The sequence below is a fragment of the Equus caballus genome, chromosome 12, assembly GCF_041296265.1.
Source record: "Equus caballus isolate H_3958 breed thoroughbred chromosome 12, TB-T2T, whole genome shotgun sequence".
Classification (NCBI taxonomy): Eukaryota; Metazoa; Chordata; class Mammalia; order Perissodactyla; family Equidae; genus Equus; species Equus caballus.
In genome coordinates, this window is record NC_091695.1 from 28,399,061 (window position 1) to 28,425,437 (window position 26,377).

Here is a 26,377-nt window from a genome sequence, read left to right on the forward strand (position 1 = left end):
CAACCAAAGGCTACGACGGCTAGAAACTATCAATACGAAACTGAAACAGGGAGAGATTTCAAACTGAGGTTAAAACAATCACCTATAAAAAACAAAAAAGAACAGGACAGGGAGCAGTCCACGGGACTGAGTTCACTGTCCTCAGCGGAGACAGAGCTCAGGAGGAGCGGCCCGCCCTGGCCGGTGGCTGCTCCCGTTGCGCCCCCGTGGTGAGGGGCCCTGCCCAGCCCGGGGCCCGCCAGGCTGGGGCCTGCACGCTCTTTCAGAGCTGACTGGAACGAAGCTCCCCGACAGCTGGGGGGTCACGGCGGCGTAGGCCAGGGACGCTGAGGAGGAGGACAGTGCGTGGCCCACGCCGCCCGTGTCTGCACCATGCCTGCACTCCTGCCTTTCATCCTCACCACAGCCCCACAGCAAGGCCCTCGAAGGAGCCAGCCAGCCAGCCCACAGTGCCGTGAGCAACAGGGTCAGGCTGTCCTGCCTGGACGTCAATCAACACGCTCCTTCCTTCCCTGAGAAAGCCTTCCCACCGAGGGAAACACGGATGCGAGTCGGCGGGACTGAGGGCGTGCTGTGCGCCGCGGGGCCGGTTATAAGCTCTCAGCTCCTTGCAGATCGTGCACGGACGGGCACCGTCTGCGGCCACCCCGAGGAGCGCGCTTCTGTCGTTGTCTTCACTTAAACAGGAGGGAAAACCAAGGCGCAGAGAGGGCGAGCAGCACACCCGGGTCACAAATCATCACTGACAGCGGGGACTTGAGCCTGCGTTTCGCTGAATCGCCACGGTGCTCTGCGCAGCGGAGGGCTCCCACGGCTGCCGCCCAGCTCATGTGCTCTAAGCGCTGCGGTCAGAGGACAGCTGCCCGAGCATCTGAAGGGCGGCCTACCAGCGCAGGATCAGGCAGCTTCTGGGTCGGGGTGCAGGCTAGGCACATGGCGTGAAGGTTAGGAGGAAGGCATTCTGGTCAACAGATCTGCTCCCCAGTGCGTGCACGTCCTCCAAGAACAGGGAGGCCCGATTCACGACTATCTATAAGGAGAAGAGGCCCTCTGGCCCCCGCTGTCAGGGACGAGTGAGGAGGTGAGAGAATCTGCAGAGAAGTCAGGCCGTGGGGGAAGCGACTCAGTGTCCTGGTTTTGAAATCAGACCAGTCCACACTGCAGCGTTCCCTAACTGTGTGCCCCTAGGCACAGCACGTGGCCTCTCTGAGCCTCCGTTCCACATCTGTCCATGGGGATAACGACAGTAACCTGCATCTCACGGGAAGTCCATGAGGACGAGAGAGCAGACTCGTAGAGCACTCAGCACAGGGCCTGGCATACAGTAAGAGCTCATGACAGCTAGCTATGTTTTTTTTTTTTTTTGAGGAAGATTAGCCCTGAGCTAACTACTGCCAATCTTCCTATTTTTGCTGAGGAAGACTGGCCCTGAGCTCACATCCGTGCCCATCTTGCTCTACTTTATATGTGGGACACCTCCCACAGTATGACTTTCGCAAAGGGGTGCCAGGTCCACACCCGGGATCCGAACCGGCGAACCCCGGGCTGCCGAGGAGCAGAACATGCGAACTTAAGTGCCGCGCCACCAGGCCGGCCCTTCTAGCTATGCTTATTAAAATTAGTTTTTCCCCAAACTAAAATCTGTGGCTCTGCTTCAGTAATTTCTCATTGAAAAAATACTATAGCCATTATAAATAAGCATGCAACGATGAGAAGGCAAATGAGTGGAAGAAAGGCACACCCTTACGCCTGTCCCAGCATTCTATGCAAACCACCAGTGACCTGTCTCCAACAGGACAATCGTCATTTGTGACATGCCAGGTGAGTGTCAACATGTCCATTTAAATGTCAGTGATTCACAGGGCTCATTCATGCCAAATGATAGGTGCCCGTCAATACTTCAGAGAAACAAAGGTATGTTAAATTACTAAACACTTGACCTTTCTATGATGTTTCCTTAAATCACTAGGCTGACGGACGCATGCAAAGAAATGAAGAGAAACCAGATTTACTGCATACTCTGAAGTTAAAAATTCAAGGATCAGTACAGGTAAATATATTAAAAAGAGAATGACAAGACAGATATAAGCGAGCTGAGATTCAGAGAAAACGTAACTGGAAATGGAACATCTTTTTCACCATGAAATTTAAACAGTAAGTTACTCAAGATTTACTAGAGAAACACTATAAATCGTTACTCAGGGAGATAAAATTCTATTACAACATATACAATTTATTAAAATACGGCATTTTATAGAACAAAGGGCCCTAACAGTTGTCTATTCTAAGCCAAACTTCTCTAGAACTTAGTTTGCCCTAATGAAAAACATGTCTCTAAACATCAATTTAGTTGACGAGGAAGTTATTGCAAGACTTACTATAAAACTGAACAAACCTACTTTTAGTTATTAATCACCTATTGGTCATTCATATAAAATTCTTACCTAGAAATTGATTTAAAATTTCTCAAACATAAATTTTTTGATTAAAGCAGGGTACCCTGTGAAAATACGTAAGGATAAAAGCTAGCAGAATAGCAGGTGGAATCTTCACATTCTATGATTCCTATGAGATATGTGAATTTAAAAAATAGTCTATTAAAGGCATTAATTGTTTATGTCCAACAAGTTGATGAAATTTACAGTCTTGAATATAAGCATCAAAACCAAAAGGTATACTGTTTGTGTCAAGTTTCCGTTAATTCTATACTTGGCGGATTATCTCTGTATATATAAAAGATTTCATTTCTGAATTACACAAACCCTACACAGTTTGAATAAAAGCACTCTGATCCAGCGATATCATGCCTGTATCCACATCTGTTGTACAGTGACACAGCAGTAAAAACGTATCACTACTGAGGGAAAAAGACACTATTTCATGAGAAACGAAGATAACGCAGAAACCCCACTAATGAGCCCCAGTGGCCCCCACACACACACCATGGCCCCCACTGTGGCGGTTCCCTGAGCACCCCGTGGAGGGGGTGTCACAGCGCGGGCTGAGGCCTGGACTAACAGTGACAAAATAAACAGAAGGATGACACAGGAAATCAAAACTAAACACGGAAGCAGACACAGCGTCAGCCGGCACACACAACTACAAAAACAAGGAAAAAGAAAAACAGAACTGTTTTTACAAATTCTCTGAAAGGAAATAAGCATGAAATTGTCAAAGAGCTTAAAATATCAGCTAATGAGCTAACGATGTAAATTATAAAAATACTATGTCAAAACACCGCGAAATGGACTAGTTACCACTTCGGACGCTACTAAAGCGATTCACGGTTCATTTAATTACATGCAGGCTAACAACGCAACTAAAAACGAAAATGGGTGGTAGCAGAAGAAATGAGAACGGAAGCGCAGTGAGAAAGCAGAACGCTGTCAACATGATTTCATGCATTCACAAAACCCAGACTAAACACGTGAGAAAGCTAGGCACTATTCTTTAGAGCAGCACGCTGTCGCGGTCCCTGCACTTCCAGAGGCTGCGCACGAACGCAGCCCCGCGCTTCCCGGGGAGGCCAAGCGGCAGCACGCTCTCACTCACGCCACCCTGGATTCACCTGCAGAACCGGTGCCAAGCATGCCACCGAGGGCATTATTAAGAGGACCGATTTAGCTTTTTCTTCAGTTTTGTTTTTGAGGGCATATTCTGTACCCTCCAGTCAGGCATCCCGAACGTAAAGACAGACAGCACTGACTCTCTCTGCACATTTTCCTATATGTTACGATGGCTGCTGTATTTACTTTTGTTACACTGTCTATCGCTGGAAAACAAAAATATCCCCCTAGCTGCCGAACCCTGCAGAGCTGACCACGCTCAGAGCTGAACAAGTGAAAACTTCTCTGGAGTTCAGGCATCACCCCAATATTAAAATTAATTTGTCACCATGCTATTGTTGAATGATTAAATATGAGTTGGTTTTAAAAATCTCAAACCTCTGAGCATAACAAATGCACCTGATTTTCTTCCGGGTTAAAAATAAAGCATATTCGTGGTGTCCAAGACTTAAATCAGGTGTGTCGGGGGCGAGGGGAGACAGCACAAGAAAAGACAAATCCTTACCAGAGTCATGATACCTAGTCTGTCCACCTCCCGAGCTGGGCTGTGCGGAATCCTTCGCGGGGTGGACCGGCCACTGTTCGGAGGAGAGGAGCCGGCGAGCGAGGAGGCAGGGTAGAGGGGAATGGAGCTCACTGATCTAAAACGACGAAGATTGCCAAAACTCCCACTGCCAACTCGACTCTCAATCTCCTCCGCCCGCTGCTCTGTGTTTTCCTTTTCTTCCTGTATCAACCTAAAGTAAAAACAAAACAGTCATCCTTCCTTCATTAGCAGACAGATTAACGGGTTCAGATGAAAAAATCGGTGCTTGCATTACTGTAAGGAAACTCCAATGACGGTTGCTCCAACAATTAACACTTCAGCAAAAACGTTCTACTTTTTCTCTCTTTAACACACTCGGCTTCGGAACAGCACAAAGTACACCTTCCACTGAGTCTTACCAACTATCTCTGATCACTCGCGTTTGATTTTATTTACGTACCCCACAAGTCTGGAGGGGCTAGTTGGCAACTCTCTTACTACACAACGAGATGTTTGAATTTTACAGCTCCGACATTCCCACTTCTCAGGGCACAGCTGCACATTTACCTATCGGTTTTTTTGACTGGAAACTGGGAACTCTGATATAATCAAAAAATCAATTTACAAAGCAATCAGGAGTTTCCAAACACTTAAGTCTCTAGACTAGACGAAAACATTGATTTTTTTTTTTTAAAGGTTGAGTTCGAACAAAAGTATTTTGTTTGTATTATTTGACAGAATTCTCCACCAGCCTCATCTGAATGAATTCACGTCAACCATGCTGCATTAATTTGGAAATTCATAATTAAAGCTCTTCTCTCCTAATGTATAGTGGATGCTTAAACAGCAGTTTTAATATTTGACTATGCAAATCATTACTCTAATATTAAATTAGTAGTAACCTTGCAGTAACCTGTCCAATTAAAGTTCTACTTATATATTCTGAAAGTACTTTCTGTTACTGATACCAAGGCAGTGGACAGAATTTACCATTTATATCAGGTCAACTTGCTACATAAAGAAGAACCCATTTTACTTAGCAATACACTGTGAAAAATAAAAGCTGACGTTTATAATCCTTTCGCGTTTCCCACAGCGATGGGGAAAGGCAGTCTTCCGGGCTCTGCGGGGTTGAACACAGCACACGAACCGTGGTTTAGGGAGGCAGACTGCAGGCCGCACACCCCTTCCTTGCAGAGCCTACAGCTCTCCCTGGAGTTAGTTCTGCCCCTCCTTCCCTCCCGCAGGCTCTGCGCAGGAAGCGGCACTTGGCGTCTGTGTCAGCTTGACAAGAACAAAATGTTGGCAGCAACTCTGCCCGGACCTCCAGCAGGGTCACTGGCACACGGCTGCTCTCTGTGTGCATGCAGGACCGGACCACGGCTGCCTCAGGCCTGACAGGGCAGATCTTGGGCTCCCTGTCACCCTGCACCCCAGACCTAAGGCCTCTTAATGCCCCCTCGGACGGGCAAGTCTTTGGCTTGATGAGCAGTGCCATGTCTGCGCCCAGGATCCGAACCAACGAAACACCGGGCCGCCTGCAGCGGAGCTCAGGAACTTAACCACTCGGCCATGGGGACAGCCCCCCCTCAGACGGGCAAGTCTTTGGATTGCACCCCACAGTCGGCCCTTTGTCGTGTAAATTTACTGTTATAACTGCTAAGAGGCTTTCCAAAGAAAACACCTCTGAAACACTGACGAGGTTAAGATTCAAACCATCCTTTGACCACTGTCTTTTTTTTTTTTTAAAGATTGGCGCCTGAGCTAACAACTGTTGCCAATCGTCGCCTTCTTTCTTCTTCTTCTCCCCAAAGCCCCCAGTACATAGTGCTGGATTCTAGTTGTGAGTGCCTCTGGTTGTGCTATGTGGGATGCCGCCTCAACATGGCCTGAAGAGCGGTGCTGTGTCAGCACCCAGGATCCAAATTGGTGAAATCCAGGGCCGCCAAAGCGGAGCGCGTGAACTTAACCACTCGGCCATGGGGCCTGCCCCTGACCACTGTCTTGTAATGAACCAATTTTCACATTCTATTAGTTTAATAGAGGAAAACGCAAGTAGGAGTGGGAATTTGCCAATCTGAAAACCTCGGCTTTCTGTTTCAGGTGGTTGGGTGACACACCTGAAAACGTGAGGCTCTGAAAGACACACAAGAGGGCCCTCCTCAGCGCTGGAGGAGGCACAAGCGGCAGGTGGACGCTGCCCCAGCTCCCTGCCCCCCGCAGGGTTCAGAGTTGGGGGACACTCAGGCTGGAGGGGGGCAGGAAACTCTCCCTCCCGCTTCCTACTGCATGTTTCACCTTCGCTTGCCAGTGGACTGAACTCTGGCGTTTCTCCTCGTAAGTCACCCGCCACCTGGCACTGCCCGTGAAAAGAGTCCTGCTTCTTACCCACAAGGGCGCCAGGCCAGTCCACCTCCTCCTGGCTCTCCATGGTGCCCTGCCCCACACCACAGCTCCCCTCTGCACTTCGGAGCAGGGAGGCCTCCTCTGATGTGTGCTCAGCTCTCTGCACCCCGGCCGTCTCTGGAACCCGGCCTGGGATCCAGAGTGGCACAGGTGGACACTGAGCTCCCCGGCAACGCTCTCCAGCTGTGTCATCGGCTCGTGGGGGAACGGACTGAACCCCTTTCACCCTTCTGCAAGATCTTACACAAGTGTACCCACACCACAACTGTGGCGAGAACGCCCGGTCAACTCAACTTTCCAATCAAGGGCAACCTCAGAACTTAAAACTATTAAAACAGGATTGAACAAAGTTTTACTATCATGGGACATGTAGAATACGTCCACAGTATTTCTTCCAGACTGTCCTAGGTAGCATACAATTCTTTAGAGACATGCATGGTGTCTGTGGTGCTATGCACAAGCCCACGTACCTGATCTCCTTGTTGATGGCGTCCAGCTGCTCCTGAAGCATCATGGCCAGCGTCTGGGCATCGGCCTGCCCACTGGGGGACAAGAGGCCAGCTGGGCTGAAGATGGTGTCCCTGTCGTCTTCGCCGTCGGACGCGTCCACATCACTCTCGAAGGCCTGCGCCACGTTGGCCAGGACACTCGCTTGTTGGGCACGTTCCCAATCCTGTTCATTAAGAGTCTGTACCTAGAAACAAGAAAATCAAATCTCAGCAAAGATGGAAAATAACAACCAAGTTACAGCAACTTACAGTAAACCTAGCAGAAACTTAAATATCTTTTAAATAGAAGCCCAAAAGATTTTGGAAAAATAGGCCATGCTTGTAAGTTGCTGACACGTATTAAGCAGGCAGTATTTCAGGGGCAGGACAGTCGATTACTTAGACTGCCTGGTAACAGTCACATCTCACTGTGGACACAAGGCATTTCCATGACGTTATTCACAATGGTGACAAGACCGAGGGCAAACAAAAACTGAAAATTAGAAAAATACACCATGGGGGGGCCGGCCCTGTGGCATAGTGGTTAAGTTCAGTGCACTCTGCCTCGGTGGCCTGAATCCACGGGTTTGGACCTACACTGCTAGTTGGCCACGCTGTAGCAGCGAACCACATATAAAACAGAGGAAGACCGGCATAGACGTTAGCTCAGGGCTAATCTTCCTCAGCAAAAACAAAAACAAAAACCACACACACAAAAACATGGCACGATCAGCCACGCTAATGGGAAGTAAAAAGTTCACTACATCCACGGCAGCTGTGTTCACTGCAGTTGCCACACCACTGTACTAGTGTTATCGAGTAACACACCTCACTGGAGTTCCCCAATCCTCCCTCTTCTGAGCCCGGTGTGAACGAGCACAGACAGCAGCAGGCAGGGGCAGAAAGAGATAGCAGGGCAGCCGTTGGACGCACTCGTCTCAACACCCAGGGAAGAGCGAGCTGGCGGACCACGTTCTCTAGAGAACTGAGGCTCTCGGAGAAAAGGCTCCTCTGTGCCGAGCCAACTCCTGTCTCGCGTGATGGAGGGGTACCGTGTGCAATCAGAACACGCACAGAGAAGGCATGCGCGCCGGGGCCACGTGACCCATCCCGTGCGGCTGTCTCAGCCCCTCTCTCGAAGCCTCCATCTCTTCCTCTCCCGTCCTCACTGAGCCCAGGGCCCTGCCTCCCACTTCACCGACACGACATTAGAGCAACCACAAGACTTGAGATGCCCTGCTGGCTTATCTCCCCGTCCCCCGGGCCTTTACCCATGCACTCCACCTCCCCTCCCAAGATCTGAGGTCGTGGCCAGGTACCTGGGCCCCCACCCAGGCCAGCCCCACCTCTGGGCACGAGGCGCACCCCCTCCGGCTGACTCCAGGCTCGCCTGCTGTGCTCCCTCCCTCTCTCGGGGTAATCGATTCTCTACTGGCCCACTCCCATCAGCCTGAGAAGGTTTGCGCCCTTCTCCCTCCTTCAGATAACACACCAGAACCCACGGAACCTGGATGCCACGTCTCCTTCCAGCCACCACTGCACTTCGTCCCGATGAGTAAAAGGTCTCCAGAACCGCCTCGACTCCGCCTCCACCTCCTCTCCTCCTGCTCACCTCCCCTCCTGCAGAGCTGCTCCAGGATCAAAGCGCCCACCTTAAGAAGTCCGCCACTGACCTCCACCGCCCTCTCGTCTGGCCCATCGGCAGGCCCAGGCCTGCTGCTCTCCCCGCTTCCCTGAGCATCTCGCTCACTCGGCTGCAGGCCCCGTTGTCCAGGGTTTCTGCCTACCTCCTTGTCACTCTTTAGTCTCCTGCCGGTCCCTTCTCAGTCTCCCCAACCTCTCAATTTTGGAGGGGCCCACGGCTCTATCCTGGAAGCTCCTCTCTATCAACAGGCACCCACTTTGGACTTGATCTCATCTTACACCTTTAAACACCATCTGTATGGTCATGACCCCCACATCTTTATCTCTAGTCCAGACTTCTCTCTTGGGTTCCAGGCCAGAATATCCAACTGCCTACCTGACACGTCCACCTGGACAGCAGATAGGGCTGTCGACCTGATCAGGGCCAGGCTCCACTCGTCTCCCCTGCCCCGCAGTCTTCCTCATCGCAGGAGACAGCCTCCAGCCTCCAGCTGCTCAAGCACGGGCCCTTGGGGGCCTCACTCGCCTCTTTGTCTCATACTCTATATTCAACCCATCAGCACATCGTGTTGGCATGACCTTCTAATATCTCCAAATGGGTCCTTCCCTTCCTTGGCTCAAATGTCACCGTCCCTGTGAGACCTCGCTGGCTACCCTACTTAAAACTATCATTCCCCTCCTACAGCTCAGGGTACCCCGGGTTTCCTTTCCCTGCTTATGACCATCGGAAACCCTGTGGTGGTTTAAATATACGTCCACACTTCTCTAACACTCCTCCCTTGGCCCACAGTGAGGGCAGGACTCGCTAACTCACTCTAACGCACCGAGTGCAGCCCAGGTGAAGGCGTGCTGCCTCCAGACCAGGGCCTCAGAGGCTCTGGGGCTTTCTCCTGGCTCTCTCTCAGAATGAGCCCGGAGCAAAGCTGGTGGGCACCTTTCCAGGACACTCAAGCAGCCCCCAGAGAGGGGCCAGGCAGAGCCAGGCGAGTGAGCCTGGAAGTGCACTCTTCAGCCCCAGGCGAGAATCCGGACGGCTGCAACCTCAGGAGAACTGAGCCCGAACCGTCCTGCTCACAGCCCCGAGCCCACGGAACCTGTGAACTCTAAGTGCTCCTTGCTTTAGGCCACTGAGCTCGCAGCAGCCTGTGACCGCAGTGAGAGGAAACTGACACACGGCCCGTACTGTACTTCTCACGCACGCTGGCTCCTCACTAGAACGTGTGCCCTGGCGGTGTGGGCATCTTCTCTGCCTGTATTCACTGCTGGAGCCCTAGTCTATAATGACGCCTGGCCCAAACCAGGTGTGCACTGAATACGGGTGCTGTAAATAAAAATACGTAGAAGTAGATAAAGACGTGCTGTTAAACAGACACAAGTAGGAAGGTATTTAAACTTCCCGATGTGAATTCTTCTCACTAAAAGATGACGGATACACGCATTCATTCACGCTTATCGCTGCTTCCAAACCGTACTAATTACACTACGTTGCACTTAAGAGTAGGTCATATTCTATCAGAACTTGTTCTTCAGAAAAAAGCATGCCTAAAACGAAACTCTTAGCCAGAAAAAGGAAAATGGGGGGAGGGGAAGAGAGAAGGCGACCTATGACCATTGGAATCCCCAAAGTCTCAAAGTCACGGGACGAGCAGGAGACGCGCCCGAGGGCCGGCAGCTCGCGGGCGGCGAGGACGGAGGCCCTTGCCTTGGACGGCTCATCCCGCAGGGCTGCCACGCGGCCTTTCTGGGGGCGCCGCAACACCGCGCTGCTGCTGGAGGCGTCTGCGGGACCATCTGCCACAGGGAACCTGAAATCCGAGACACTGCCCAAGTGGGGTCGGCTGAAATATGGAAAACAAAAGGTCATTATTAGATAAGAAAAGCGAACTAAGTTTGTTAGTCAAGCCAGAAGCTGTCAATTTGGAAAACACGTAATTTCACAGAAAAAGGACTCCAAGGAGGGCACCTCTGTCCTCGCTCCCGCCAGCGTTGAGCCTTTCAGCCCCGCCAGCGGGGACACTCCATACCTAGGAAAGCCAATGCTGCCACTGCAGACCTGGAGATGAGAGGATGGGGTCCAGCTGTCTGGGCCGTGGAAGAGGCATCCGTCACCCATGTCAGGGCCCGCAGAGGGGTGCTCAGCCCTGCCTCTGCTCGACCTTCTCCTCGACCCACCAGGAAGCACCCCCACCCCGACCTGCGGCCTTCCACGGTCACTCTCCCATTTGTGCCAGGCTCCGCAGTGTGAGGCTGGTGGACACCGACACTCCTCTCTCTGCGTGGCACTGTCTGAAGCGCTCCCACAGGCCCCTCGGAGGGAGCGGCTGCAGAAGCCCTTCTGACCACAGCTCGGGCTGGTATGAACCGGGCTGGGCAGGACGCTTTGAGGATTCCAAACCAAAAGCAGAGACTGCGTGCAATCAGACTGACAGACAATCAACACGCCCGGCTAAAACAGTCCCCTGAACCAGTGACTGGGGCCCTGAGCACCCGCGAGGGAGACGCTCAAGAGAGTCACTAGGAGAGGCCCTGGGGAGGAACTGGTGAGCAGAGGCGAGGAGGGCGCAGCCCAGCCCAGCGCTCAGCCGTGACCGTGGGCACCCCAGCCACACCTCAGTCCTGGCCCGCCACCGAGGGCCTCCCTGTTCTCCGGAAAGAAGGCTGGCTGCCTTCATTTTCAGGAGGCCTTACGATCTGAGAAGACAGAGTCCATTCATCTGATTAAAGCCAGTTAGACAGGGGACCCCTCGAGCCTCCCCACCCGATCGTGGACAGGGCCAGGCTGACATGCCAACTCATCTACTTTTGGTACACACCTCTCGACATCTTTTTAAAGAAATACCTTCTTGCAGCGTTACACGAGATTTACTGCCTGTTCGAAGATCTCCAAGTCTGGAATTCCCCTTGGAGCACACCCAGCCCTACTTCCTCTACCCCTTACTCCTCACGACACTCTCACTCTCCCTCAGGGTGACTTCCAGCCCAACTGCTCTGGGGCCGTGAGACGGTTCAACGGCAGATGAAAGCGATGCACCTGAAATCCTGCGTGTACCTCTGGATGGTTCGGGAAGCACAAATGCTTCCCGATTCTGACACCCCTTCCCAGGCTTACCTGCCTCCCGACCCGCCACCACCCTGCAGCTGATCACTTGCTGAAGCCTCTCTTCTATATGGCCAATCTGTTTATGGAAGGCCACCCATCACCGTGCTTTTCCACTCCTCAAGCTAGACTACCTTTTCTCATGGAGAAGATCACAAAAACAAGATGACCGATCTCACCGTGGAGTCACACCAAATGAGCTGAGCCTGCCCTGCCTGCCAGACCCCTTCTCCTCAGTCCACCCAAGGCCCTTCCACGCCTACTGTGATTGGTCTTCCCCCCATTTCTACAGCTCCCAACCACCTCTCTTCTAGGCCACTTGACATGCAGCCTCTAGCCTTGCCTCCCTAAAACAAAGCCCTTCCCTCCGCATGCAGCCTCTCCTGCCCACTGTCTTCAGACCACTCCGCCCCAGGTGACCTTGGCCATCCCCTCCTGCCACCTCTGCACTACCAGAGCAAAGAGCTCCTTTCTCTCCTTGTCTTTCACCTCTAACATCACACCTGGGACCGGCAAACATGTCAAGACGTCTCCATCGGAAAAACTGCCCCCAGCTCTGCCACCCCCTCAAGCTCCTACACCGGCTCCCTTCCCTTCAGGACTCAACTTCCACAAGAGTCACACACGCGTGTCCACTTCCTCTTCACCCACGTGCCTGTGAGAGCCTCCTCGCACACACGCCTGCAATCCCGAGCAGCGGGTCCGCCTGCAGCGCTCTAACGACACGAGCCTTCCACCAGCGAGGACCTGAAGCAGAAAGCAAGTGCCTGTTCCCTGCACTGGTCCTCCTCTGCACCTCGCTCTCTGAAGCGCACACTCTCCTCCTCGAAACGCCACCTTCCAGCGGGTTCAGCGTCAGGGGAAGCTTCTGGCTCTGCCTCTCTGTCCTCGCTGATTTCTCCTCTAGTTTCTAGGAGTGGGTTAGGCAGGGACAGCCGCAAGATACCCTAAACCTTCAGGATGTCCTAACTTGGCAAATGCCGGAACACCTGCAGAGGTTCGGAGCTTCCTCCTGAGTCGTGTTGGAGGCAGGGGCCCGTCTCCTGTGTTTCAGTCACTGCCACCAGGTAAGCGCTTCGATAACTTTTGCTAAAGCGTAACTCTCACTTGATGACCATTTTCTACAAAGAAGTAAATCACCTAAATGAGAATTACCGCCTCTACCACGGTGAGGAAGAAAAACTCAGGATGCCGGGCAACTTGGTAGATTCACGCCGAGCCAGGGGGCTCACTCCCGCAGCAGCCGGCCCGGTCACGCCTCGAAAGATCTGCGAGCGCCACGCCGTTAACTCTCAGCCTCTTCAAAACATACAGACTCCAAGCGCCGCACCAGACACGCGAACGTCAGGGCATCCTCCCGCTCCAGCAGCGCAGGCTCTCCGCGGCCTTCTCTTTCACCTCGAGGATGCGACCGTCACTCCCAGGTGGACGGGGCTTCCTCTGGCACCCTGGGCTCTGTCCTCCGATCCCGACACCATCACGCCCACACTCTGGCGGGTGCCTCAGACTCATATGCCCGACACTAATCAATCGTCCCCAGCCCCACCTCCTCCTGCGGTTCTGAGTTGAGTCAAGGACGTGACGGGAACCTCCAAGGTACCAGAACCTAACCTTCAGGATGATGCTGTCCTCTGCCCTCCGGCCTGCTCCGAAGCTCCAGGCTCCCTGAGCTCAGGCCAGGCAGTGTGTTCAGTTGGCTGCCCCTGTGGCCTGCATGTGTTCCTGTACACACACGGCAGGAGCTGGAGCGTGTCTGTGAGTGCGTGAGCTCCCCGTACACACACAGCAGGTGCTGGAGCGTGTCTGTGAGCACGTGAGCACCCTGTACACATATGGCACGTGCCAGAGTGCGCCTGTGAGCATGTGAGCGCCCTGTACACACACGGCAGGTGCTGGAGTGCGTCTGTGAGGGTGTGAGTGCCCTGTACAGACACGGCAGGTGCTGGAGTGCCTCTGTGAGCATGTGAGTGCCCTGTACACACACGGCAAGCGCTGGAGTGCGTCTGTGAGCATATGAGTGCCCTGTACACACATGGCAGGTGCCGGAGTGGGTCTGTGAGCATATGAGTGCCCTGTACAGACATGGCAGGTGCTGGAGTGCGTCTGTGAGCGTGTGAGCGCCCTGTACACACATGGCATGTGCCAGAGTGCATCTGTGAGCATGTGAGCGCCCTGTACATACATGGCAGGTGCCGGAGCATGTCTGTGAGCACGTGAGCGCCCTGTACACACACGGCAGGTGCTGGAGCATGTCTGTGAGCGCCCTGTACACACACAGCAGGCGCTGGAATGTGTCTGTGAGTGTGCGAACACCCTGTACACACAGGGCAGGTGCTGGAGCGTGTCTGTGAGCGCATGAGTGCCCTGTACACACATGGCAGATGCCGGAGCATGTCTGTGAGCACCCTGGACACACACAGCAGGTGCTGGAGAGTGTCTGTGAGGGTGTGAGCGCCCTGTACACACACAGCAGGTGCTGGAGTGCGTCTGTGAGTGTGCGAGCACCCTGTACACACACGGCAGGTGCTGGAGAGTGTCTGTGAGCGCATGAGTGGCCTGTACACACACGGCAGGTGCCAGAGCAGGTCTGTGAGCACGTGAGTGGCCTGTACACACACGGCAGATGCCAGAGCACGTCTGTGAGCGCCCCGTACACACACAGCAGGTGCTGGAGCATGTCTGTGAACGCGTGAGTGCCGTACCCGTGGTGAAGGGACGCCCCTCTCAGCCTCGCTTGGTCCAGCTCAGCCCTCAAGGCTTCGATGTCCAGTGCGAGCTGATCCTACAAAACAGCAAATGATACATACTGCAGCTGTCTCCTTCAGGATTTAAAATTATTTGCATCAAATGTTGAACATAACCATAATAGGTTAAATTAGCAGTTATAAATATCAAGTATTTTAGTTCTGAGAACGTTTTCTCCAAGAGTCCTATAGTAAACATAAACACTCAGACCACCAAATTAGCTTTATAAACCCTGATGAATAAAAAGTCATGTCTTAGTCAAAGAGAAGTTTTTAGAGGCGAAACACCGAGTCATTAACAATTATTAATTCTGTAGAGAGATTTGGGGTGGGAGAGGCGAACAATACTCACCTTCTACTGCACAGACTTCCCTGTGTTGTCTTTTTCCTTTCTGTATTGTCTTTGTCTCACATCGAGCACACATTCATTCATTCATGAATCATTTGTTCATTTGTACGTCCAATCTCATTTCTGTACACGTCAAAACAGTAAGGAAAACTGACAAAAAACTTTTTAAGTCACCTATAACCTTCTAGATCTATGCTGTCCCATACAGCAGCCACTCGCCACACGTGGCCATTGAGCACCTGAATGGGGCTGGTCCAAACTGAGATGTCCTGTAACTATAAAGCACACAGCGGGTTTCAAAGACCCACTATGAAAAAATGAATGTAAAGCAGCTCATTAGCTTTTATATTAATGACATGATAAAATAACATTTGACTCTATCAGGTTAAGTAAAACTAATTTCACATTACACTTTTAAATGTGGCTACTAGAAAATTTTAGATTATACATGTGGCTCCCATTACATTTCTGTTGCACAGCACAGTTCTAGAGGACAGGTTTGTGCTAAGGTTTTACCTTCCAAATGAACCCAGAAAGGACTCAGAACTCTGATCCCTACCCGCTGCCAGACTTAACATCCACCGCCAACACAAACGCATTCACGCACAACTCTAGGAGTGCCATAAATCTTACAGCAGGAAAGTTTGACCCCACTTCACCCAACGTCTGTAGTAGTTATAGCAACAGTGAACTCGCTCAATTCACGGATTTCTCAATGATTTAGACATTTAAGTACCTTATCATGTTGCGTTTCTTCTAACTGCTTTTTTGCATTTTCAACTTCTCGTAATAGAGAATTCTGCAAAAGATGAAGAGTCCTTTAGTGTTGATTCTTGAAAACGTTCCACATAATAGTATGGCTACATTTCTGTCTAAGACAATAAAGTACCACGGAAAAGGGGCCACGTGAACGTACTCATGAGCAGTATTAGAGTGAAATGCAACAGTGAGACCATCGCAACTTCTCATGATAATTTGTAAAAACAGAACCTACTACCTCCGTGATGGATTTTTCTAAGTAAGCATGTCAAGCCCATAGTGTAGGCCTATCTGCATCCGTTAAACTGGTTTATAGTAGCTTTTAGATTTTACAATTCATCGGTCACTTGGGAAACCTGACATAAGTTTCAAACGTACAGTTTAAATCTAAGGTAAAAGTATTCTGCCCTTAAGGTTGGCCCACTGATCAAGGAGGAAAGGGGGAAGCGCCCTGTGTGGTCTCTGATAACGCCTTTCCTGACGGGCTCTGTGCAACAGGAACGTCACGTCATTAGTAATGACCACTGGTCTCTCTCGAATGAGCGTGACCACGGTGCCCACCTCAGGGCAGGCTCTGGCCGTTATCTTTAGGGACACCCGTGTAGTCGGGACAGGTCGTGCCAAGGCCCAATGCAACTGTCGCCCATGAGAGCTTCTCTGACAAATTCTAGGGCTCTCCTTCACCCTGGGGATGGCTGAAGTGTCCCCATGATGAGAGGAGCATGAGTCCTGCTCAGACGTTTTCCAAACCGAATGGAGGGAGAGAGGGAGGAGCTGGAACACTTTCAGTTGATCCAAGCCTTTATTTTACACCATTCTCCTACACCGTTATGTTTATAAACGAGACAGAAATTAACTTCCGACGCAGGAGCAACGAAGGGGTGAGGGCTGGGCCCAGCAAAAGATTCCAGTGCAGGGGCTGGCAAGCGAGGGCCTGTCCCTGTCAACAAAGTTCTACTGGAACACAGTCACTCACTCACATGTCATCAGCGGCTGCTTTCATGCTCATTATTAGTAGGCATGAAATTATTTTGCTCAATCACTCATAATTCGTAAAAGCCTAAAATTTTTACTATCTGGACCTTTATAGAAACAGTTTGCCAACTCCTGCTCTAGAGAATAAGAATGGTAAACAAGCTTCCATACACACAAATTGGGCAAGAACATAACAAACGAGAAGTTAATTCAGCGAGCGGTTAACAGTTGGCACTTTTTCCTCCTTACGGAGTCATTTCTACTTCCTGTAATGGCTGTTAACCACCATTATGCAGCATCCCTGGGGAGCAGAACATGGGCGATCTCTTTGTAAAGGATGGGAAACCTTCGGCGAGGTGTGTGACATCCCACCTTGTCTTCCAGGGCAGCCATCCTCTCTTTGAGATGAAGCTGGAGCCTCTCATCAGACTCTGACAGAAGCTTGTCGACGGTGTCGGACAGGCGTTTGTTATGCTCCTCGTTCATCTTCTCTCTCTGCCTTGCCTGGAACAGGAGAAACAAACACCTGGCCACTGCGAGCAAAGGCAGGATCGTTTCCCCCACCGTGGAGTCACCCGTGCCGCCATCCCTGGGCTGTTCCGGCCCTCCGCCATCAGTGGACGTCTACACGATGACCAGGACTGCCTCACAGGCGCAGAGAAAGGCAGGGCCAAGTCTGCGAGAGCGTTAATGAGAACGTCCACTGCTCCTTAAACGAGGCCCTCACGGGGCCTCAGCAACGTCACCCATCCCTGACTGTCGGGTGGGCTCCAGGAGCAGATTTACACCCAGACACAGCAGAGTTTCAAGGGGATCAGCTTATCCACACACCAGTGGAGGAATCTGCCCATGTAAACAGAAGCTTGCGTCTGGATTCCGGAGAAAAAATGAACTCAACTCACAAAGCAAAAGGTAAAGAAATTCATCTGGGGAAAAAACAGTGGAGACAGAGACTTTCACCTGTTCTTTATACTCCTACATCACTTGAATTTTTTGTAATGAACGTTTATGTTGAAAAATTACAAATAATCACGAGTAATTTTAAAACTTAAAAATAAAGCTGCTAAGTCTGTGTTTTATAAAACTATCATCAATTTCATGGCTTAAAAAGCTTGCTTTCACCCCTTATTCTGAACAAATACAAAGGGCACGTGGAGGGGACAGGAAGGGCTAACAGGCGGCACCTGTCAGGGTGAGTCCCCCGGGCCGGTGGGCAGCTCCCGGGCAGAGGGCAGCATGGCTCGGGGGCTGAGACCTGCGCTCAAGCCACGCTGCCTGGAGGAGCAGCCCACAGGGAATCACCAACACAGTCAAGCCCTCCGTGCTTCAGCGTCCTCAGCTGACCACCACGGGTGCCAGCATCTCCCTTTTCTCATGGGTCACGGTCAAATCAAACAGAAGGCTCTCAGAATCATGCCCAACACACAGCAGCTACCACCATCTGGAGAGACCCAGCTCACCACACAATAAGGCACCGGTGTTCAAATATTTTTAAAGCAAAGCAACTTAAACGTTTACTTGGAATTGCCTTACTTATTAATGGCACCCCTATCTCAACACTGGTCCTTCCAAATTCTATCAACAGTTCTGAAAGTAAGGAAGTGCATCCCCAAACGGATAAAAATCTCTGCCTAAGAGCTACGCCTGTGCGTATGGGGGGCAGGCAGAGGACTAAGATACAATCTTCTGAAGGGAGTCAGAATGTTTGAAAGTCTGCGGTCCACGCCCAAGAATACGGGCTTCTGGTGAAAATAAAATCTGACAGCCTTGAATTGGTGTCGTAAGGTTGGGTGCCAGCCGGACGCAGGACGGCCACTCGCTCCATTGCCTGGATGCTCCACACTGACACCTGACCAACTCCTCAGGGAAAACTCTCTCAGGATTCAACTGACACGAGCCTCCACTGCACACTCTCTTCACAGCTCACAGCTCAGTCACAGTCTCCTCTTCCTCGCCAATACCCACCTCTGCACACACCTGTGTGTCTGCAGTCATACTTTGGTACTTTGGGAGACAGTCAGGCCCGTGACCTGAATTTGGGCTTTCAGTGCCATATCCTAAGCAAGTGGACCTGTCATCTAGGACAACACGCCTCACTCTAAGTTTCACGGGGACCCCAGGCCAGCACCTCAGGTTTCAGGGGCGCCTGGAGCAGGTCCCCTGACGGGCTGGTCAGAGAAGCAAGCGGCCTCCTCGGGCTGGGGACCCACCTCCCTGCAGGGCCTACGGGCACCAAGCTCTTCCCCTGCTGCAGTGCTGGCATGACTGTCCCCGGGGTGGATGCACCTGTCAGCAGACGACTCGTACATGAGGCCACAAACGAAACACACATGACAGGATGGAGAAGGGACCGGTGTCCGCGTCGGGACAAGTGGAATCACGAGGTGTCGCTTTCCCCTGCCTGAGCGCGTCCCCCCGCACCGGGCTCGGCGCTCGGCCTTGTGCCTGGACACGTACCCGCTGCAGCTCTTGATTCTTCTCCTCCAACTGTGCCTCCATCTGGCGCAGCCTCTCCTCAATGTTGCCGTGTCTCTCCTCGGCCTGTCAGCAAACACAGTGTAAGTTCAACCAGTGCCTCCGCTTCCCTGGCAGCATGCTGTACGCCACTGCGGCGGCAGCCAGCGGAACATGCTCTGCGTGCACCACTGTCAACCACGTGAGACGGAAAGCGTCTCCTTACATCTCCCGACACAGCCTACGTGGCTTCACGTGCTCATCTGGGAAGCGGTTAATCCTCTCACGTTGGTGACGCTGAGGCAGGACTGGTGTTGGTGACAAATGTGGTGAGAGAAATGTGCTTCCCCGACCCCGTGCCCAATTTCAGTGGATCGTATGCTCCCCACCCTCACACCGCGTTTGGTTAGTCAGCAGGGAAAGCAGGAAGCAGCAAGCGCGAGTGAGAGCAATGCACACGTTCTACCTTCCTGAGCTGGGAAGTAAGTTCGAACAGTTTAGCTTCCTTAGCAGCAGACATTCCAGAAGACCAAGGGTCAGACTATAAGGTCAACCAGGGACAGGAGAGACGACAGGGGAGAGAAGAAACCGACACTTTAAACACAGATCACGAAGGAAGAGAAGCGGTTCTGCGACAGCTGTTAGCAATGAACTTGCTCTGAGGGAGGCCTGTGCGCACTCGACAGCATCTGACCCACCCAAGGCGAGTTTTCACCAGCAGCAGCCTGTGCCTGTCCTGCCCTTTTCCCACGGGTGCCCTCCCCAGCAGCTCACTAAGCTCGAACCAGGCGACATGAAACCACTGACAGAGGCGCCCACACAGGCCTCTGCCAGGAGGCCCCCTGGCCCGGGGCCGCTTCTCTGCCTGGCTGACTCCCACGGGCACTGGAGGCTAAGCCTTCCCTAGGCCCAGGGAGGCTGGGCTCTCTGTCATCACGTGCTTCTTCCTCCCGTACGGGCCACCTGCTTCTAGCACCTACAACATCATTCTGAAGGTGCCTAGTCACCTGTGGATAGAGAGGGCAGGGCGCGTGTCTTGCATACGCCTAGTCAACATTTGTTGAACAGATGAATGAATAAATTGCTTAAAAATTTGTTTATTACAAATTTATTTTCATTGTCTTTAAAAGAAAATGGCAGGGCTAGCCCTGGTGGCCTGGTGGTTAAGTTCGCTGTGCTCCGCTTTGGCAGCCCGAGTTCAATTCCAAGGAGCAAACCTATACCACTCATCTGCCAGTGGCCATGCTGTGACAGCAGCTCACATACAAAAAAGGGGAAGACTGGCAACAGACGTTAGCTCAGGGTGACTCTTGCTTAGCAAAAAAAAAAGAAAAAGTAAAACAAATGAGAATGGTGTTTTCCGATTTCTGGGACCAAGTCTATCCTTCTACACAAAGCTTCCATCCTACACTTTGAGTTGCTGACTAACTCTAAGCAGCAGTGACTCTTAGATCAAGCAGCCTGGGGATGAACAGCACACACCTGACAAAACTGGAGAGAAATTAGTTCAGGGATAACAAAAGAGGAGGCTCACACTGGACATTTAAAAAGCGGTCCAATCTCAGACAACGCAAGACTAAGAACCAATCTGAGCTCTTTCGTGGGCGGAGGTGCACCGACATAAGAACAAAAGGTAAACAAGGCACACAGGGAAATCATCTCAAGATCAAAATCCCGACATTGGCCCCAGAAGGGAACCCAAGGCGGCACCTTGGAGAGCGCGGCCACCCTCTGGGCCAGCTCCGCTTCCACCTCGGGGAGCGTCTCCGCTTTCCGCAAGGTCTGCTGCAGCTTCTGCTCCGCCAACTCCAGGCGCTCTTGTAACCGGCGGTTCTTATCCTCAGTCTACGAAACGAGAGCAGAGCATCAAAATGGACCAAATCTTCTGGCCCTCTCCATATTGACAAACTGAGGAAAACTCTAAACGCAGACATCTCCTAAACCAGCTCTGACAGAAGCAGCACTGTGCTGGCAGGCACTTCAGAGTGAACCTCGTCTTCCACTGTTTGGGCTTGATTTCAATGTGCAAAGCGCCTCTGCCAAAGTAGTTACTTTACCTAAATATCTTTGAAGAAGTCTTTTTTCTTAAAAAAAAACAAAACAAAAAACAAAGTTCCTATACATGAAAGAAAACGCATTTTCTGTGGAAGCTTGCTCATTCTTATTGACAAGTTAAGGAAGAAGAGTCATCATTAACCCTTTTTAAAAAATAACCAGACCCATGATTTGAAGGTAACACTACTTCCAGCCAACTGCCAGGGGCAGGTAAGCCAAAAGATGGCCTTCTCCTTTGAAACAGAGACCTTCGAAGAGTCGGCCTAAGGAAAAGCTAGTCAAGCTATTTTTGTAAATGTATCATTGTTCTTTTAAAAAGTCCTCCTACTCTAAAAAAAAACTTCAATGTGGGAAATTTAGACAAGAACTTCTTAAAAAAAGAAAATTTTAAAAATCATCTGTAAGTTCAGGTTCCTGAGAGGCGGACATTTGCTCCTAAGCAGCTTTCTCCTCTTCCTGTGTGCACATATCTCCGTAGACATACAGACAATATATTACGCTTGAAAACCTTTGGAAAACGCGTCACACTGTCCACAGTATTTTGTGGTCTGCCCTTTAAAGTCATCCCTGTGAACAACTCCCAAGCTCTCAAACAGTATTCCACAATAAAATTGTTAATGGCTTCCTAGTATTTTATGTTTTATTTTTATTTTGGGTTTAATGATATACTTTATGATATACCAGATGAACTCACTTTATTTTCAAGAAGCTGGATTGGGGTTTTCTGGTTAACTCGATTCTCTGGGGCTACAGAGAAACAGGAGCAAGCGTGCCTCAGCAAACCGCAGGAGGGGCAGACTCTCCCTGCTGGCTGCATTTCTAAACGCGCCATGTATTACACTGACCCAGCTGTTAACAAGCAGCCACTGCCTTGCAGCTCTCTGCCACTCTGCTCCTTTGGTAAAAACGCTAACAAGCAACAGATTAACATTCACTTAAAACAAAACAAAACAGGAGAAAGAAGCAAGGAGTGCAGTTCCATAAAATGGTTAAATCAAATCCTAAGTAATTAAAACTGGCCAGTTGAAGTCATTCACCCTTTTGAACACAGTAGTCTAAGATTACAAAAACTTTACATTGGGCCTTGGTTTCCAACATGGAAGTCACAGGAAAAAGGCCTTTAACTGCCTTAGTAATTATTCAGCGAAAGCCAGACAGAGCTCTGTAAGATCCCCTACCTGGCGATGCACGGAGTCTTGGTGCGCGATTTCGTTTTCGAGTTTGTCGTTGAGGTCGTGCACAGAGGTGGCCTCCCGCTGCGCCACGAGGTAGCGCTTCTCCAGAGCAGTGATTCTCTCTTCCATGTCTTCCTTTTGGGCCATGGCCTACATTAGGTGTTTCAGACGGAAAAAAGGTGAATGCTAAACAGAGAAAAAACTGGACTAAACTCTAATTTTGAAATCAAATATAAAATTAGTGTCCTCAGAATTCAGTTGATAGAGATGCCAGTTTCCTTCAAGGTGAATGGCAATGTACCTATCTCAAATATCATAAATATTCATAAATATTCACCTACTATGTTTGGCCACTCAGTTTACGAAGCTTATCCTTTTCTACATAAGATTACCCAGAAAAATGGACAATAAAATAGCCCAATCTTGCAAGAATCCCAGGAGGTGAAGGTCTTGACAATGAAGACACGACCTCTGTGTGCCTCACGATGCAAGTGCGCTCCTGCAGGACGGGGCAAAGCCCCTCAAGGACACGATGCTGAGACACTAGGCTCATTTTCTTGGCTAGAAGTTGGATGAAATCTCATGCAATTACCACAAAATTAAAGCAATAACATTAACAAATGGGAACAGAAGTCAAAGTTCAATTTAATTGGATGCACCCTTCTGATGCCTCATTCAGCAGCAAAATTCTATTACACAGTATCGAACACTGAAACCAGGACCAGAACTTTCTGATAGCGCCATTCCTGTCCCCCAACCTAAAAGTCCATTTCAGGTCCCTCTTTGTTTACTAAGGAACTCACGTTAGCCACGTCTTAATATTCAAAGTGACGGGTCTTAAAGAAGTTCGAAATCCTCTGCATATTAAACTCCGCCACATAAATAATCTCCTCCTGCTGCCAAAGAACAATATAACTAAACAAGTTCTGTAATAAATGTAGTCTTTTTCTTTGTTTTAAATTCCTACAGAAAACTGCTCACACCGAGTTGCTGAAGGGGCAGTGCGGCTGCTCCGCACCCACGTGAAAAGGTCTGAAGGGTCTTCCCGACAGGCTCTCTGAGATGGTCTCGCAGGGGTGCGCGTGCGTGTTTTCTGTTTGTTTACAAAGGACGGGCTGCAGTGACAGGAGGAAGCACCAGAGAAAGTATCCAGCCCTCATTTGCTCTTATAATGATGGTTAGACAGATTCTCGTAAATAATTCTACGTGCAGAAACATGTGCCAGAAACGAGTCTATTTCTGCATATTGTTCCAGCACGCTCCTCACGGCACAGTGTGAGCCAATTCCACTCTCGCTGTGGTCCGACCTCTGACATTCAATACCGTCACCCATCCCTTCGCAGAGCAGAAGGTCAGAGCGCCGCAAGACTGCCAGGAACGCGCCCTTAACGCTCAGCAGATCACGCTCACATCACTTTCAGGGAACAAGCAGACAACCGAAACCAACATTCCCCTTAAGCAAGAAGGAAACCTGAGCATAACGAAGAATAAATTCAGACAGCCTGGAAGCCGTGGACGTGAGGGACCCACAGACCAGGGCACTACAGCCACACCGCAGCACGGCGGGGAGCCGCGGCCACCAGGCTAACGGACCAGCTGGACCGGGGGTCCTCCAGCTCCGAAGACCTCAGGGAAAGGAGGCCTCACCACAGAGATGGGGAGGCGCCTACCACAGCCTCACAGTGCTGTTCTGTTTGGCCGTCACTTATACAGTAACCCAAAGGCTGGAGGGAGCTGGGAGCGTGAGGGACAAGATGAGCGAGGATCAAACCCAAACCGCCCAGCCCTGGGACTCCAGGGCAGCGCCGTCTCCACCACCACTCACTTCGCGGACGTCCCGCTGCAACTTGGTGTTCATTTCCTCAGATTTGATGAGAGCTTTCCTAGCGGTGTCCAGGTCTTCCTCCAGCTCCGTGACGTGACTGGAAAGGGCGGCCAGACGCTCCTTCATCTGCCTCTGCTCTCTCGACTGCTTATCTATGACTTCCTGGAGCTCGATGACTTTAGCAAGGTCCTCCTCGTGGCTTAAGGAACCATTGGAAGATCGCTGCTGGGGGAAAAAAATCCTTAAATAGGCTTGTTTGGTGAGCTAGGAAGTAAAGGACTTCCAGGAGGAAGGTAAAACCAAAGCTGATTTACGAGACCTGCTGGATGGCACAGCGCTCACGACACTCAAGCTCGAAGCGGGGCTCGACAACAGTTGTGAAACAGTGCTGCACGCACACTGCGGGCAGATGGAACTAGGAGACGACAAAGAGAAAGCCCACGGACTTGCCTTTCCATTAGTGCTCCGTGTATTTTCTTGTTTGCGGTTTACGTCAAGCACCCCATCTTTGAGTGTTTTTTTCTGATTATTCTGTTCCTTAAGAATCATTAGCTAAAACCAAAAAAAATTGGATAAGAGCAAAGAAATAAGGAAAGATAGCAAACTTCTTTTGGAAAAACAGAACTATAAACTGTAACCATAACACAAAAAGAAAACACATGGTGGTGTCACCCACCCTGAGGGGAACCAGGTTATCAAAACAGAGTTTATTATCTCCCGGCCAACCGGGTACTTAAGAGACTTTTGCAACTTGGAAATAAAAGTCTAGTTTACGAGTCATTCAAATGACCCAGATTCAGAAAGATAAAGAACATCCGATATCCACCACTAAGGCATCATACTTTTTTCAAAATTAAGAAGTAAAAATTAACAGCCCTCAATTCCAAGCACACAATGATTTAGCAAGCTTACCTCCTCGTGTGTGGCTCCTAATTCTTCTTCCAACAAACTACATCTTTCAAGTGCTACTCGTAACCGCTCTCTCACCTGAAAACAGCAGGGGTGGAGTGTGTGGGTGCACACTTCTCCAAGCCTTCGCGGACAGTGACCCTATCACTAGCAGAATATAACACAGAACACCTGGAACGTCTCTCATTGATGTTACCGTCATGGAAACTTGCTTTTAACAGCTTTAAATTTTAAGTTTGAGAAAAATCTTCTCCCTAAATAAATTACATTACCCAATTCTTAACAGCAAATCTATAAACGGGATATAATAAATTTTAAAACATTTATGTCAGGGGCTGGCCCCGTGGCCGAGTGGTTAAGTTCGCGCGCTCCGCTGCAGGCGGCCCAGTGTTTCGTCGGTTCGAATCCTGGGCACGGACATGGCACTGCTCATCAGACCACGCTGAGGCAGCGTCCCACATGCCACAACTAGAAGGACCCACAACGAAGAATACACAACTGTGTACCGGGGGCTTTGGGGAGAAAAAGGAAAAAACAACAAACAAAAATCTAAAACATTTCTGCCAACTAATACTTTTTAACCATATAGAACTGTCTTCTTATAGAAGAACTTTGTTGAGAAGAATTCCAGAAGCTACTAAGAGTAAACTGAAGCTGCACACGCACAACGCCCGCCGGGTGCACAGCGCGCAGCCCAAGGCTGGCCCCGGGGCCGCCGGTACCTTCTCATCCAGAGCTTTGTGGTGCTCGAACAAAAATTTCAGCGCCTTCAGCACTTCCACCTCACTGGACACGCCGGCGGGGGACGGCGCCTGCCTCTTCACCACCGTCATCCTCAGGGACGGCTCGTGCCTGGAGACGAGGTACTCTAAGTGCTCCAACAGCAGCTGGGAGAAAAGGCCAACACAGACGCAAGTTTAAACAACACCTTCAATTGCACATTGGGATTCGGGGCAAATCAATCCTTTCCATCTCATGCTGAACCAGTGTGAATGCCTTCAATCCAGTAGAAAGTTAGAGAAATTCCTCCTCAAATGGATCAAAATACTAATTCTTAACTATGAATTTCAAGAAAAGTATGAGAACGCTGAACTGATCGATCACAGTTAAGTCGTGGGAAAATGTCGAAAATGTGTTTGAAACCAGGTAGAGTGGACGTCTTTCGAGTTTAAAGCCAGCCAGAGTGACTGATAGTGGCCCAGAGGCTCAAGTTCCGGCACCTACTGACCCTGGTGTTGTTTCTTTCGGCCTTCATTTCGGCAATTTCTTCCTCCCTCTCAAGGAGCTGTTCCCTGCACGCACTGAGGTCTTTAATGAGTGCTGCATACTCCTAGAAAATAAGGGGGGAAAGAGATCTTTTAAGGACAGACTCCCAGCAAGCCACCCCAGTCCTCACACAGGCAAC

General features: G+C 50.6%; 1 protein-coding gene and 1 long non-coding RNA gene across 36 annotated transcripts in view; one reads left to right on the forward strand and one right to left on the reverse strand.

Annotated features, from left to right (window-relative positions):
- LOC138916646 (liprin-alpha-1-like) overlaps window positions 1-26,377 on the reverse strand; it is a 114,599-nt gene that overhangs the window by 34,795 nt on the left and 53,427 nt on the right. For 16 of the 35 annotated variants that reach the window (XR_011423948.1, XM_070229662.1, XM_070229665.1 and 13 more), the window contains 14 exons: window positions 26,201-26,302; window positions 25,695-25,859; window positions 24,976-25,050; window positions 24,514-24,615; window positions 24,064-24,285; window positions 22,242-22,388; window positions 20,719-20,853; window positions 19,012-19,095; window positions 16,927-17,058; window positions 15,557-15,619; window positions 14,430-14,509; window positions 10,333-10,468; window positions 6,969-7,192; window positions 4,072-4,303 (listed from right to left, as the gene is read on the reverse strand). Coding sequence is in view for 33 of the 35 variants with exons in the window: in XM_070229662.1 (XP_070085763.1) it covers window positions 4,072-4,303; window positions 6,969-7,192; window positions 10,333-10,468; window positions 14,430-14,509; window positions 15,557-15,619; window positions 16,927-17,058; window positions 19,012-19,095; window positions 20,719-20,853; window positions 22,242-22,388; window positions 24,064-24,285; window positions 24,514-24,615; window positions 24,976-25,050; window positions 25,695-25,859; window positions 26,201-26,302 (1,899 nt within the window). In the remaining 2 variants the exon portion in view is untranslated. Of the gene's footprint in view, window positions 1-4,071; window positions 4,304-6,968; window positions 7,193-10,332; window positions 10,469-14,429; window positions 14,510-15,556; window positions 15,620-16,926; window positions 17,059-19,011; window positions 19,096-19,474; window positions 19,550-20,718; window positions 20,854-22,241; window positions 22,389-24,063; window positions 24,289-24,513; window positions 24,616-24,975; window positions 25,051-25,694; window positions 25,860-26,200; window positions 26,303-26,377 lie in introns of all 35 variants that reach the window. The other 19 variants (XR_011423947.1, XM_070229650.1, XM_070229641.1 and 16 more) reach the window with 4 other exon arrangements.
- Window positions 1,872-3,943, forward strand: LOC138916647 (uncharacterized). Its single transcript, XR_011423949.1, has 2 exons — window positions 1,872-2,050; window positions 3,307-3,943. It is a non-coding gene; the product is annotated as an uncharacterized lncRNA (long non-coding RNA).